The sequence below is a fragment of the Cervus canadensis genome, chromosome 2, assembly GCF_019320065.1.
Source record: "Cervus canadensis isolate Bull #8, Minnesota chromosome 2, ASM1932006v1, whole genome shotgun sequence".
NCBI lineage: Eukaryota > Metazoa > Chordata > Mammalia > Artiodactyla > Cervidae > Cervus > Cervus canadensis.
The window spans coordinates 69,662,651-69,678,472 of NC_057387.1; the positions used below are offsets into that span (position 1 = coordinate 69,662,651).

At 35.9% G+C, this 15,822-nt stretch overlaps 1 protein-coding gene across 1 annotated transcript in view; it reads left to right on the top strand.

Moving 5' to 3' along the window:
• Nucleotides 1-15,822, top strand: part of NEGR1 (neuronal growth regulator 1) — a 961,111-nt gene that overhangs the window by 731,238 nt on the left and 214,051 nt on the right. The window contains exon 5 of the mRNA XM_043460968.1: nt 8,000-8,120. Within this exon, the coding sequence (XP_043316903.1) occupies nt 8,000-8,120 (121 nt within the window). The remainder of the gene's footprint in view (nt 1-7,999; nt 8,121-15,822) is intronic.

Consider the following 15,822-nt stretch of genomic DNA (forward strand, 5'->3'; position numbering starts at 1 on the left):
ACACATCTGTGTGAACATAAGGGAATTAGAGAGCACAGCTTAGTACACTGTCATAATGAATATTAAATACTGAAGTTTAGTTTACATGCAAAATTATTATCATTGTCATTCTTTTGAAAGAGACAATGATCTCATCATTTGCTTAACTGAATTAGTATATTGATCTTGTATATGCCCTAACACATGACATACTGCCACAATTGCACATCTTTCTAGAAGGGACACCTATGTGTTCCATGCACTTTTGATGTTCTGTCACACTGTTGAATCAAGCCTCTTACTTCTTGGTCAGTGAGATAGGAGACTACATCTACTATATATATGTTAACAAAGAATTTGCCCTTGGGAGAAGGAAATGGCAACCCACTCCAGTGTTCTTACCTGGAGAATCCCAGGGACGGCAGAGCCTGATGGGCTGCCATCTATGGGGTCGCACAGAGCCGGACACGACTGAAGCAACTTAGCAGCAGCAACAACTACAGTAAAAAAAAAAAAAACAAATAAGATATTGATGGACTTGATGTGGAGAGTAAACTTGATGTACAAGTTTATCTTTGAATTAATCACATGCTTGCTGTACCAAGACAATGATTTTAAAAAAAGAAAACTCAGTTTCCTTTCTATCCATATCTGATTTATCACAATTCTGTGCTCTTAAAGGGAATACAGCTGTGATACCCTATTCATTTGCAATAATTCCTGTTTAATAATAGACAGGTTTTATTGACTTCTAACTCAGCACAGAGCATTATAAGCATGTTCCATGAAGTGTTTGCCTATAGAGCAATCCTATGAAGTAGGCACTATTTACTTTTCAGATGCAAAAACTGGAGTTTAGAAGTGTTAACTAACTCAGATGTGAATATTAGAACCACTTTTGCTTGACAAAATGTGGTGTCTTTTATGAAGACAAAGTGGGCCTTTTTATTAATACTACAGTATGTTGCCACTGTGTAAATGCTTAAGGTCTTGAGGAAGCAGGAAATACCTTACACATTGGATTATTTTCATTCTCTGTGAGAGTTTACCAGAGGTGTAATTCAATGTGAAAATTCTTTATGCCATGAGTCATGAAGACTATGTCTATATTACAGTATTTTGATTTTTTAAAAGTCCAATTAGATAAATATTTAAAAATTTTCTCTTAGTAATAACATGGAGTTCTTAGCTTTCTTTAAAATCAAATTAGTCATTGAAATAAGGACATGTGTACTTCATTGAAAGGGTTTATTGACCTTGTGATCCATTTCTGTGAGATCTATGGAAACCTTAGAAAGATTTTCAGGTTTCCTACCCTGAGTTGCATCTTATCTTCAGGAAAGAAAGTCTTCAACTATCATCATCCTCATTTGTAGCAGTAGTATATTGAGCAAGTACATCTTTTACATCATGTGTTCTCTGGTAGATGCTAGAAACCTTATTTTATTTTTCTCAGAAACTGTCCCTTTGACCAAGTTTGCCATAGTGTAGCTGACAAAGTTCAGAATCTAGACCAAGGTCAACATGCTTATTTACCACAGTGTTTTCCTATGTAGCTCCTCTAGGATGGATTTCTTCATGATTCACTTCTTATTACTACCCCTCATTCTTCTTTATTGTTTTAATTATTTATCATGGCACCTTTATCATTGTCCATCATTTTGAGGAGGCAGGGTGGTGATCAAACGCCTTTGAAGTTCTAAAGTTTCACTGTAGCTAACTCACTTCACTAAGGCTATTAAAGTAACTCTCTGATTCACTCATTTTTTATAGTAAGACTTTGTACAAAACCAAACTTCCCGATCAGGATGGCAAGAGGGGAAGAAGGTCTCTGTGGCTATTATCATGTAACTAAGAAAGCCTGAATCTTGATTAGGCTTGTTGGGTGCCAAGTGCAGAGGTTCTGTTGCTTGCACCTGCAGAGCCTGGAGTTTTGGGTAAAGAACCTTTAATTATCTTCATCCTGAAATGACTGGCTAAACAATGATAGGAAATATCCCACTGAGTAAATGAGAAGGGAAGACTCCTTTTCTATGAGCATCTAATCACACAGGTGTTAAATATCCCTTCTTGACCCTTTCACTGCTGGTCTTCCTGAACATCTGTTCTTTGCTGTTCCCTGCATTTGTCTAATAACATTCATCCGAAACTGAATTTTTTGTCCCCTATACAATTGCTTCAATTTATAGCCATATACAATTTGATACAAGGGTAGGATGCCTAATTTCAGAATTGCAAAGGAATCCAGAGGATGTCACTGTACTCATGAATTCGAGGAATCCAAGTAATCACCTTCTTTGCCGCTGTGGTGTAATTAAAAGTTACATTTGACTAGAATAGCAACAACAACAAAAAGATCTCCATAGAAAGAAAAAAAAAAAGAAAAAACAGTTCCAGAAATAAAAATGCTTGTATATGCACATGTTTACACTCCTACTCCTACTTCTATTCCAGGACCAAAATTCACAGAACAAAACGATATGATGGGGAAAGAAAGAAGCTCTGGGAGCAACTACTCAGGTTTTATCATTTGATTGTCTTTTCTAGGAGGAGCCCAAGATGATTTCCTAAAACATGGACCATTTCAGGGGAAACTGAGTGCTTTGTACAACTTTACCCAGCACACATAAAATTCACTGTTATAGCTCCAGTTAGAGATGTAATTAACCATAATTGTTGTGAGATATATATTTCTGGCAAAAAAAAAAAAATGGCCATATCCTTCTGATGCAAATAAATACATAAAACTCATTAGTCCCTTATAGCTCATGAGCATGCAGAAGTTAAAGCAGTGATGACCGCTGACTTGAAAAGTCATGTATCACATAACAGAAGGTGTGGAATAGACCTTCTCCAATGGTCCAAAATATCCAGAATATGCCCTACAAAATTTTTGGCCCTCAAGAACTCGGTATAAAATGCTCTGTAATTCTGTGGTCTCATAAATTTGGGAAAGCTCCATACTGTGAGATTCACAAGAAATACATGAGCATCACAGTCTCTGAGATACACATGACAGAAGATGTGGACTAGACCTTCTCCAATGGTCCAAAATATCCAGAATATTCCCTATATAATTTTTGGCCCTCAAGAACTCAGTATAAAATGCTCTGTAATTCTGTGGTCTCATACATTTGGAAAAGCTCCATACTGTGAGATTCATAAGGAATACATGAGCATCACAGTCTCTTAGATATGCTCTAGAAAAGAAAACTATTGGGTTTGATTAGACATTTCAGTGGCCACAGAACTCTTATTTATACAAAGCAATAGGATTCAGAATGGTGTAAACTTGGAATTTCACTAAACATGTCTTCTCACTGCCAGTTAACTAAAATGAGTTGACTCAAGTCCAATGTGACCAATGATCTATTTAATTAAATTTTCTCTCAATTCCTGCCTTTTCTATAGCTTGGCCAATGATTTTCTCATCATCCTAAAGATTACTACAACAGGCTTCTAGCCATTCTGCCAGTTTCCTCTTCTGCCTCTCTGCAGACCATGTTCCACACAGTGGCCAAAAATCTGTATAAAATGTTAATCAACTCATGTCATACATCTGCTCAAAATCTCCACAACCTCATCTTCTTAGAATAAATTTCAAAGGCTTTACCATCAGCTACCAGACCCTCTGAATTTGAGTTCCAGCTGCCTATCCAACCTTCTCTTCTGGATTCTTCGGCTCACTTAATCTGCTCAAGTCACATTGACTGTTTTGCCGCTCCTCAAACCTGTTAAGCATGTTTCTACCTTGGTGATTTCCCCTCAGGGTCTTTGAGTTTTCTTCTTTTATTTTAATAATTTTCTATAGAAAACCACATGATTTCTTTCCTCACATCATTTAATTCTCTGCTCAAATTCTCTGCCTTATCAATAAGTAGCTCTGTAACTCCACCACATAAAATAAACCACCTTGCATTCCTTTTTCTTTCATCTTGCTCAATTTCCATCTTAGTTTGTATCACTCCCTTACTGTTTATTTATTTACTGTTTGCACATTTGTGTACATGTATGCATACATACAAACTCAAGAATCTTAGTCTTATGAGACCAGGGATGTTATGTTTTTTATTAATGTAGTCTTCAATAAAAAGTACCTGTTGATTTGATGAAGGAATGAAGAATAAATAAAGGGATGGATCTACTTCCTCTTGTACAGTCATTTTCAAAAAAGGCAGAATAATATGCATAAGGGTTCATTCATGTCCCAAAGAAAAATCAGTACAGTTCTTAAGTTCAAGCTTATAATTTTAGCCTCAAAATGAAATGTATTTGAGCTTCCCTTTCCATATTGATTACTTACACCCCATGGCCCTTTAATTCTCTAACACATAAAACACTCTGAGGACCTTTTCTTACTCACAGTGTTAATTCCTATTTCATTCTTTATCTAGGCTTCCATATGTCATATTAGTATCTTTCTGTTTTTCAGTATCCATTTCAGCACCCGTGAACCCTCTAGACAACATGATTGTGTCCCTTTAACTTGTATGTTTACCAAGTGTTAAACCATGTGCACACTGTACTGCATAAAAGGCTTTTAATGACAAATTAGATTTTTATTTAGGTTCATTATGCCTGGGTTTTCAGGCCATGTTCCGGATTTCATGGTTTTGTTTGTAATGAGTCATGGCCCCCTTGACAGACGAGGGAGTAATTAAACTAGCTAGGTTTTCAATAGAAACTTGTGATGGATCTCCTGTTGCATATGTTATTTCATCTTCAATAATAGTTGGATATCATAAAAGATTATGGCCTCATAGTGTGACAGAGAGAGAAATACATGAAAGTCTGTGAGAACAGAGTGAAAATACAATCTTACCTATATCTCTTACAAGCAAAACAGTGTCATAATAATTGACAATAAGTGAGTTTTTATTTGTAGATATCTTTTGTATTGTTATTGCCTGATGAGGGGGGATGTGCATCTTTACCTAACAAAGTTAAAACTTATTAAATGGTTCTTCATGTTGAATTAGAGAGTATGTATGTGTTTGTATTTGTGTATATATAAATGTGCTTATGTATATTCTTTCATTTTCTTATTCACACATCTCAAAATTATTTTTCACCTAGTTATTAGCAAAACATCTATAAAAATATTTCTTTGCAAATATCTTTCTAATTGAGCCTACTATTAAAATTAAAAATACCACAGAGAAATAGAGGTGCTATAAATTCAAAGTAAAGAATCACCCTTAACAGAAAATGATTAATCTGCTCAGGTATTTTTAAAAGGAAAGGCAATGTTCTGTTGGAAGAGTGTTTACAGTTTTTATATTCACTACATATTGAAAAATCATTAAACTCTGTACCTTTTTATTGCTTTCTAAAGAAACTTAAAATATATCCAAGGTGCACACTTAGTCAAGTCTTTTGTCTGAATGAATTAGTATTTGCATATTCCAGGTTCCTGTTATATTGAACTTTTTTTCATAGTGTTATTTGAAATACGTACTATGCTAAATGTAGACTGGTAGAAAAGAAAATATTTATGGAAAAATAGAGGCATACAAAATGGGAAAAATAAAATAGGAAAAATCTAGATGACCTTGCAATTGGTGATGACTTTTTAGATACCAAAGGCATAATTCATGGAAAAAAAACAGTTGATAAATTGATTAGAATTTCTGGCTCTGTGAATCACATTATCAAGATAATGAAAAGACAAGCCACAGACTGAGAAAAATACTTGCAAAAGATGCATCTGATAAGAGGCTGTTATCCATAATATATAAAGAATACTTAAAACTCAATATAAATAGTATAAACAATTCAATTAAAAAATGGACCAAAGAAGATGTATAGATGACAAACAAGCACATGAAAATACACTTCACATTATGTCATTAGTAAAGTGCAAATTAAAATAGAGATACCACTACAAACCTATTAGAATGAACAAAATCTGAAACACTAACTCCAAATGCTGATGAGAACATGGAACAACAGGAATTCTCATACATAGTTGATAGGTATGCAAACTTTGGAAGGCAGTTTGTAAGTTTCTTACAAAACTAAACATACTCTTATCCTATAATCTATCAATTATACTTCTTGGTATTTACCCAAAGGAGTCAAAAACTTACATCCACACAGAAAAATGGATGTTTAGTGACTTTCCATGTGATTGCCAATGCTTAAAGCAATCAAGAAATTCTTTAGCAGGTGGATGGATAAATAAACTGTGGTACATACAGACAGTGAAATATTATTCAGTGCTAAAATGAAACGAAAAGACATGGAGGAAACTTAAATAAACTTAAATAAAGCATATTACTAAGGAAAGAAGTCAGTATCAAGCCAATATGAAACATATGAAACATGTTATATGACCCCAACTACATAACATTCTGAAAAAGGCAAAACTATTAATAAAAGTAAAAAATCAGTGATTGCCAGTAATGGGGAAGTAAAAATGAGTGAGCAGATTTAGGAGGATTTAAAAATAGGATAATTTTAAAGGCAGTGAAAATATTTTAAATAAAATGGCTTATGGGTACAACTCCTAAACTCATCTACTTAACTTTTGAACCCATCTCAGTCAATGGGTATTTCTAACCTCTACCTAAGCCAAACAAAATCACCCTCATTTTTTTTTTTACATCTCTCAAAAAATCCTGTTGGCTCCAACTTCACAACATACCTCAAAGCCAGTAACTTTCCACTACCTCAGGTGCTACCACCGTAGTCTGAGCTGCGAACATCACTTGCCTTACTCACTGTAGCCGCTTTCATCCTGGCCTCATGATAATCTTTTCTCAACACAGCAGCTTGAGTGATGTGATACTTTTAAAAGAAAAGCCAGATTATGTCCCCCCTGTGTAGTAGTTCACCATCTCATTCAGAGTAGAAATCAAGTCCTCAAAATTGCCCTCAAGTTCCCATCTAATCTTCCATCCTTTGGCTCCATTTATTATTCAGGGTTCTCACAGAAAAATAAAGCCAATATATATGTGCATATCTACATATACATACATACAAACAAACATATATACACATATGTATATGTTAGTCCCTCAGTCGTGTCTGTCTCTTTGTGAACCCATGGACTGTAAGTCTGCCAGTCTCCTCTGTCCACAGAATTCTCCAGGCAAGAATACTGGAGTGAGTAGCCACTCCCTTCTCCTATGCTATTTTTAAGCATCATTTTGTGCCAGACACTGTTCTTTGACCTCTGAATAAGCAGAGATAAATCAGATATTTATCCTGCCTTTAGGCAGCTGACAAGGAAGCCTGGTGTATCCATCATTACAAGACACAAAGTGTGTGTTATGAGAGATTTAGAGAAATTATTCTGAACAAAGGAGAGCTATTTCCTGCCAGAGCAATAAGGAAGAGTAAGGAGATGGTGACCCCAAAATTTGGGCCTTGAATCTGTGGAAATGGGGAAGAATAGCATTCCAGGTAGAAGGAAACACATTTTAAAAAAGTACTAACATGATAGGGCGTAAGGAAAAACATAGAATAGGAAGAGCTCAGACTTTGAGTCAACATGCCTGACATGAAATCCAAACTCTGCAGCTAAGTAGCTGTGTGACATCAGACAAATATTTAACCTCTCTGAGTTTCAGTTCTCACATTTGCAAAATGAGGATAATACCGTTTAGCTTAGAGCATGACTGTGAGGAAATCGTGAACATAAAGCACGGCGCCACCATGACTGGCTCCCAGCCGTCACTCAGGGAATGAGAGCTATTATTAAAGTGTAGTTTGACTGGAGTACAGATGAAGTGTTCCCCTCAACAATGCCATTTTTCCAATAGGAAGCAAGGCCAAAATGTATTGCATTTACTCTGCACTCCCTAGGAACATTTGTCTATTTGTCCAACGTGAAAAATGAAGCTGAAAATAACTGGTCTCATATGAGAAGCATGAAACACTGAAAATGTGATGCATTGGTCTATCAGGCATAAGATTGCTTTGAATATAGAAGGAATAAAAATATGTGTGCTATATTTCTGTTGAAGATTATTTTAACTAACCCGCCCGTTTCTTTCTTTCTTTGTTTCTTTTTCAGTTGCTCCTACAATTCAGGAAATTAAATCTGGCACCGTGGCCCCCGGACGCAGTGGATTGATAAGATGCGAAGGTGCAGGTGTGCCGCCTCCGGCCTTTGAATGGTACAAAGGGGAGAAGAAGTAAGGACTCTGTGATTATTACTCTGTTTCAAGCACTTTGAGCTAATGGGTTTGTGTTTCAGATATTTACTTTAAGCAGTTCCTTTATCTGGCTTGAATGATTCTTAGCAGCCTTCTCTGGAGCACAAAGAGGCCCACGTGGGAGGGATGAGTAGCTAATAGCATCCAGAAGAAATGTCCACTTTGGTTTATGTGATCTCAGAAATGCCAGCAAATTCCCCATCACTGATGCCTTTCATTTCTTCCCCTCCCTTCGGAGCCAGCACACCATTGCTCTTTCTGGAAACCATGTTTACTTGGGAAATAAACCAGCTCTTAAAGGACTTGGGCCCAGCTTCCATGAGAGCACTCCAAAAGCAATCAGAGCTGCTGACTCTGCCTGGCTTCCTTGATCAGCCTAACCCTTTTACCTGCCTCCCGCTCCCTCAAGACACTTTAACATTTTGTTTTTACAGAATATGGCATTTCAGGTATTCTATCACTAAAGGGACTGTAGAGGGATAAATTGCATGGTTGAAGGACTAACGAAGGGAATTTTAGGGCTACTCTAACATCAGCTCTATGTGATTGTCCCCTTGAGGTGCTTCTGAAAGCCTTAGCAAGAGCTGTTGAACAAGAGGAGACAGGACTTAAGGACTTTCTCTTTACTTTCAACCAGTGGGCTCATTCAGACCTCTTCACCTGTTCTTATCAAGCCAACAAAGAAGAATGGGACCCCTGTGGATTAAATGGAAGATGTAATGGAAGATGTAATACAGAGGAGAGGATATCCTCTATTATATATATATATGTATATAATGGCTTCAAAATTAAGGAGGGAATGTATTCTAGAAAATGTTAGCTTGGACCATATGAAATTTACACTTTTTTTTCAGTCAAAAAGGCTAAATATTGGCAATCCCATACTGTTCAACATAAACGTATGGGGTTTATTAAGTGTCATGTCTCGTAACTAATTACAGCTAAGCATCTGAACAGAAAACAGGTGAAATCACATAAGAACTTAGATGTTGCCACATGGATGAAAATGGATGTGACATGAGTAGGTACTTTGTTTCTTAAACTGTAATCAAAAGAGGTTTTATGGGAAATATTCTCCTTTAACATCAGCCTTAACAATAAAACAATAAAAGGTATCCCCATAACTATCTCATTTGTTTTGGATAACTGATAGTGGATTCACCTAAAATTTTTTTGCAGTTATTTTATTATATGCAACCTCTTCTACAATTTGGGCTACTTAATTTCTAATTCTTTTTGCTAATTAATTAATGCTTTTATTAATTTGAAATCTTGGTGGCTTTTGGAAGCTCCCCTATATTTTTATATACCTAAAATTAGATAAACTCATCTGTGGTCACCCTCATCTCAACCCTACAAGATTATATATCTGGCAGTATAGCCTTCCTCAGATTTCCAGGTTAAGAAGTTTTCAGTTTGTGATGATCGGCGAACATCTAGAAGCATGGTTCTCAATCCTTTGAAAATTATGAAACCCTTTGATCAAATATAGTCCTATTTGAAAGCCCACTAAGTAACATCTGTGAAAGTAGAGGTGAATGGAGTCCCAGTTCTATCTACTCAGAGCCCCCCTTCCATTAGGATGTCCTTGTAACTCCTTCCCCCATCCCTGGTTCTCCACAAAGCACACTTTTAAAAAAGTGGCTTATTTTACATATCTTTCAAATTCACTTTTGAAACTGTGTCATGCCTTTCTGAAAGGTTAATGAGCAGGATTATTCTTAGTAGCACAAGTGAGAACTCCTTTGTTAAAGTCCATTTTATTTCTACTATTTTTTGTGTGAGTGCTATATCTCTCTCTTCCACTTTCCTAAATTCAGTGACCATTGTCAAAAAGACTACAACAATCCTCACCCCACTTGCTTGGCCTATACAAAGACAGAAAAGAGCCAAGTGGTGTCTGCAGTCATGGCTTCACTGTTTTTTGTTTTTCCCAAGTGGGGAGATGGACTATAACATTTCAAAGGAGTTTAGAACCACTGCTAAAAAAAGTTGATTAATTCTCCCCAATCAGAGCCCTTCCCTAATACACTCATTCACAGAAAAAAATCTAGCAGCTGTGAAAATCAAATGCAATTTCAAAGGCAAATACATATTTTATTTAAGAATGAAGTATACATATATATCATTTGTTAGAGTTGTATTTGAAGAAATATCCAAATTCTCAAATACCACTAGAATATATAAATCTATCTTCTCAAAATTACAAAAAAGCAAATTTGAATATATTTAGGGAGTGAGAGAAAGAAAACTTCTGCTTGTTGAATGGTTGTTATGCTCACTAAGTGCATCTACCATGCTGCCTTCAGGGTCCAGGATATTTTAAATATTTATCAAAATGAAAAGCTATCTATGTGATAAGCACTTGTTGTTTAACATTAACCCATTTTATTTTCACAACAAACCTATAAGAAAGATAATATTTTTATTCTTACTTTTTGCTGAAGAGAAATCAAAACACAGTGTATTTATAAGTACTTTGCACAAGTCTATAGTTAATGACAGAGCTGGAATTTGAACCCAAGAAGTCTTGCAAATATTCAGACGGAGTTCATGGATTTAACCTCTATACTGTGACACATAGTATGGTCATGGGACCTCAGGATCTATCAAAAATAATTTGAAATGTCAATGTTAAATGCCAGGATAAAGGCATTTCAGGTAACTTATCAGTTAGCAAAATAAGACTGCACATAGAAACACTCGCTTATACTTTCTCAACTGGTTTAGTCAAAGACACAGAAATAATGGAGTCAAGATAACTAGACAGAAAAGAAACATATACAGCATGTTTTCAGGTTGTTTTCTTGACCTCAAGGATGTTAACAGGAGCATGAGGCTGTCAGAGACTCTCTTGGAACAGAGCAGAGTTTTTACAAGATCTGGAGAAGTTTTATTTTCTTAGTTTTATTTCCTTTTATACTTGAGGCTTACAGAAAAATATTCAGAAATAACTTACTCTCTTCATATACTTTTGTGCGTACATGCTCAGCTGTGCCCAACTCTCTGCTACCCATAGCCCACCGGGTTCCTCTGTCCATGGAATTTTCCAGGCAAGAATACTGGGGTAGGTTGCATTTCCTACTTTAGGGGATCTTCCTGTCCCAGGAATCAAACTCGTGTCTCTGGCAGCTCCTGCATAGGCAGGTGGATTCTCTGCCCCTGGCACCACCTGGAAAGCCCATGTACTTTAAGAGATGTTTATAAAAATTCATCTTGCTTAGGTCAAGATTTTCAAAGCCAGATTTTCATTCAGATAAATATGAGCAAATAAACACAAACAAATAGGAGGAAATACCTGATCATCTCTAATCTTATTTTTGCCTATAGTTGTACCACATCCTGTAAAATCCTCTTCTGTGCACTAACAATCTGCTTGAAAACTTAAAAAAAAAAAAAGACTCTGCAAAATTAAGCATAATTTATAGACAAGGAGGAAACATTACCAAGGATAACTTACTTTCCTGGACCTTTAAATTCTATCTAATTATTTTTCAGACCTCTGTGAGGTATGATTTATTATCTTCAGTTTACTGATGATGAAACTGAAACATAAGAAACTTAACTTGTCTAAGAGCACTCACATAAAAGATGCTGTCAGGACACATTTTACTTTTGTCAGCCTCTCAACCTATGTTCTGTCGTTTGTTTACATTGCCCTTATTAGTTGTCTGTTGCTAAGTAACAACCCAAAATTTAGCAACTTCAAACAGTAAGCTGTTGTTCTCTCAGTATGTCTGGGTCAGGAATCCAGGAGCAGTTAGTGGGGTATGGCTCAGGGTCTCTCACTGGTTCCCGTCAAATGCCACCTGGTGCTGGTCCTCTGAAGGCTTGACTAGGGCTGGAGGATCAGCTTCTAAGACAGCTCACTCCCATGCCTCACAAACCAGTGCCTGTTATTGACAGGTTGTTTAGTCACTGTCTTGTCCAACTCTCTCGCAACCCCATGGACTGCAGCCCACCAGATTCCTCTGTTCGTGGGATTTCCCAAGCAAGAATAATGGAATGGGTCGTCATTTCCTTCTCCAAGGAATCTTCCCAACCCGGGGATCAAACCCAAGTCTCCTGCCTTGGCAAGTGAATTCTTTACCACTGAGCCACCAGGGAAGCAACCATTACTGACAGAAGGTGTCTATTAATCACTATAATAGATCTCTAAATAGGGCTGCTTGACTTCTTTATAACAAGACAGTTGACTTTCCCCAGAACTAGTGATTCAAGAGGACACCATAGAAGCTGTTCATGACCTAGTCTGAGAAGTCTCTGTCATTTCTGCAATATATTATTGGTTACAAAAGGTGACGCTATTCAAAGAGGGAGAGATTACAGGGGAACATAACTATTAAGAGGTGAGAACCATCAGATGCCATCTTCAAAGATGTCTGTCACACTGTCTCCCTTATGAATGATGTAATTGTTTATACATTGGAAATATTAGTCATTTGACCTTTATACATTGGAAATATTAGCCATTATAGCAATGACTAAAGTTATATATTTGTTACGAAGATATTATTTCTTTGTATAAAGTAGTCCGGGCTTCCCAAGTGGTGCTAGTGGTAAAGAACCTACCTGCTAATGCAGGATACATAAAGGATGTGGATTTGATCGCTGATTTGCTAAGATCCACTGCAGGAGGGCCCAGCAACTCATTCCAGTATTCTTGCCTAGAGAATCCCATGGACAGAGGAGCCTGGAGGGTTACAGTGCATGGGGTCTCAAAGAGTTGGACATGATTGAAGTGACTTAGCACACATAAAATGGTCGTTTTTTTAACACTATAGTCACTTTCAGCATACCTGGCAGGAACAATTCTAGTAGGCTAAATTTTACTCTATTAAGTGTTGGGAGATATAGAGTTCAGACTTTGATTATACATAGAACTAAAAATTTAAACTTTTTTTAACTAATTTATTATAGTTGGAGGCTAATTACTTTGCAATATTGTGGTGGTTTTTGCAGAGAAGATTGATAAGAAGAAATACACTCCTTATCTGTAGTGAAAGGACACTTTAAGTTAAGTCAATAATGTTTTTGATGATATGAAATTAAGTTAATCTATGGCTTGAGAATAGTACATTCACTTAGGATTAAGACTAAAAACATAAACTAAATTTTAATAGCCTAAGATTTAAATAGGTTACAAAAACAGATTTTATATCATTTTATGGAGATGATAATACCATCTTGACTTACATAAGAATTTTGTTATTTGTCTACTTATTTGGATTACCTCCTATTGATTTTTAGCGATCCTCAAATCCAGGCCCGAAATTTAGAAAGACTTGCCTTCTTATTTTGTATGAAAAGTTTAACTGCTCCAGTGTTTTAGAATGATGCATGCTTTATTCACTGCCTATTTTTAAGCAATGTCCCATGTGGCTATGGTTTTTAGAATTCTTTATTCTCAACAAGGTTTCTTTCCTAATAATCTATCATAATTTAAGATAAGGATACAAAAGTTACAAATAAGATAAATAAAAATTGCATCCCTGAATGGAAAACAAATATGCAGTAAAAAATTAAAATGATCAATATATCTGTTAAATAGCAAATGTGTAACTACAATTGAATATATTTGATGATGAGAACTTATAATATTTTGACTTTTTAAGCAATGGATATCAAATTTAGTCTATGAATTTTTGCCATCCTTTACTACAAATATCCATGTCAGCATACCTCTCACTTCAGAATCCTGTAATTTGTTCAGCTCACACCACTACTTCAAAGGGAATATGATGAGCAGTACCTTATTGCCTGGTTTAAAGGATTTATTATCTATGTGCATAAAACATGCATGCACATGTTACACAATGTATTCACTTACCACTTAATGGATAGGAAAATGCCTAAAATCAGCCAGGTGGAGTATGCCGGGTTCACATTACACAGAAGTATGATGACCTTTTTCAATCAGGTAAGGTTTTCACTTTAGGGAATGATGATTTTTTTTTTTTACTGTTGGCTTTACAGAGGTGAGGTGAACTTGAGAAATCATAATGAAGAGGAAAAGGATTCCTCTCCTTTTTCCTATTCTAGATTACTTACTACTGGATCATCTAGACAGGCCAAAAATTTCATTTGAGTTATTCATTTTGATGAAGGAATATAAGAAGGAGGGTCTTCTTCCTTTCTTTTATTTTCAAGGGAACCAGAAAAGTGAGATAAAATATTTCTCTGTGTCTTCATTGATCCTTTTTTTCTTTGCTGTTTTTCATGTAATTTGTGTGTGTCAAAGTTATGAATACATACATCACATTTGTATAACACTATGATTTTCAAGGACTTCCCCAGTGGCTCAGAGGTTAAAGTGTCTGCCTGCAATGCAGGAGAGTTGGGTTCGATCCCTGAGTTGGGAAGATCCCCTGGAGAAGGAAATAGCAACCCACTCCAGTATTTTTGCCTGGAGAATCCCATGGAGGGAGGAGCCTGGTAGGCTACAGTCCATGGGGTCGCAAAGAGTCGGACACGACTGAGTGACTTCACTTTTCACTTTCACTTTCATGATTTTCAAAGCATTTTGATTTATGGTAATTTAGCAAAAGAAGGACATTTTTTTTTTTTTTTTTAAGAAGGACATTTTTGCATTTCACTTATGATAGAATCAACTCTTTAAGCTTTGGGTGCTACTTGAGAGGCAGAAAAGGTAAAAGAAAGAGATAAATATATAATAGTAACAAATTAAATGGCATGGACTCGGTACTCCACTCAATATATGTTTCAGAAAGACATGCAGTGGGAGACATATTCCTGCTACTCCTTCGATCAGTCTTCATTTCTATTTCCTCTGATAGTGTGATTATCTCTCTATTCTCAGTGAGATTTTCAGGTGGAAAATGTGTACATAATATAACATGGTTCTAAAACAAAAACCAACTATTTCATCTAGTGCTCAACAATGGAGAATGATGTAAAACAGTATTTCACAACTGTTTTAGAATACGTATCCCTATGAGTGAAATTTAAAACTTGGCAAAATTACCTAAATATGCACACTTATTTGTAAATTATGTACATGCATTTCTGAACTAGTGTATTGCATACATTAAATGAGCTAAAACAGATAAAATTTAGGAGATGAGATATAAATGAAGCTTAAATGGACATTTTATTATCTTTTTCTCATACTCTAAGAGATCACTGTACTCACCCTGAAGGGCTTGCCTTCCATTTTGGAGACTCTTGTGAAGTGTGTTAATTTAAAATAAGGAAGTTTATGGAATTGTCAGTGACAACCCATTCTTGCCTTAGAATTCCATGGACAGAGGAACCTGGAGGGCTACAGTCCATGGGGTCACAGAGAGTTGGACATAGCTGAGCGACTGAACGCACATGCAAGAACAGTTTTAATGGCATGCAACTTTTATCCTATATGCTGACTTTGAAGTCTTACATCACATATAATCACTGCATATTATGTTACTCATTCCTTGCATAATTCTAACTAGATTATACCTAAGAAAAATACAATCTCATAAAGGTAAAATGACTTGTGAAGGGAATTGAAGAATGGGAAGTAAAAATCTAATTTCAAGGAAAACTTGCAAGGTTGATGAATATATTTATGGCCTTTATATTGATGGTTTCACTTTATACTGAGGTTATCCAAACTCATTGAGTAGTATATATAAAATATGTAGAATTTTATATACGTTGATTATACCTCAATAAAGTGACC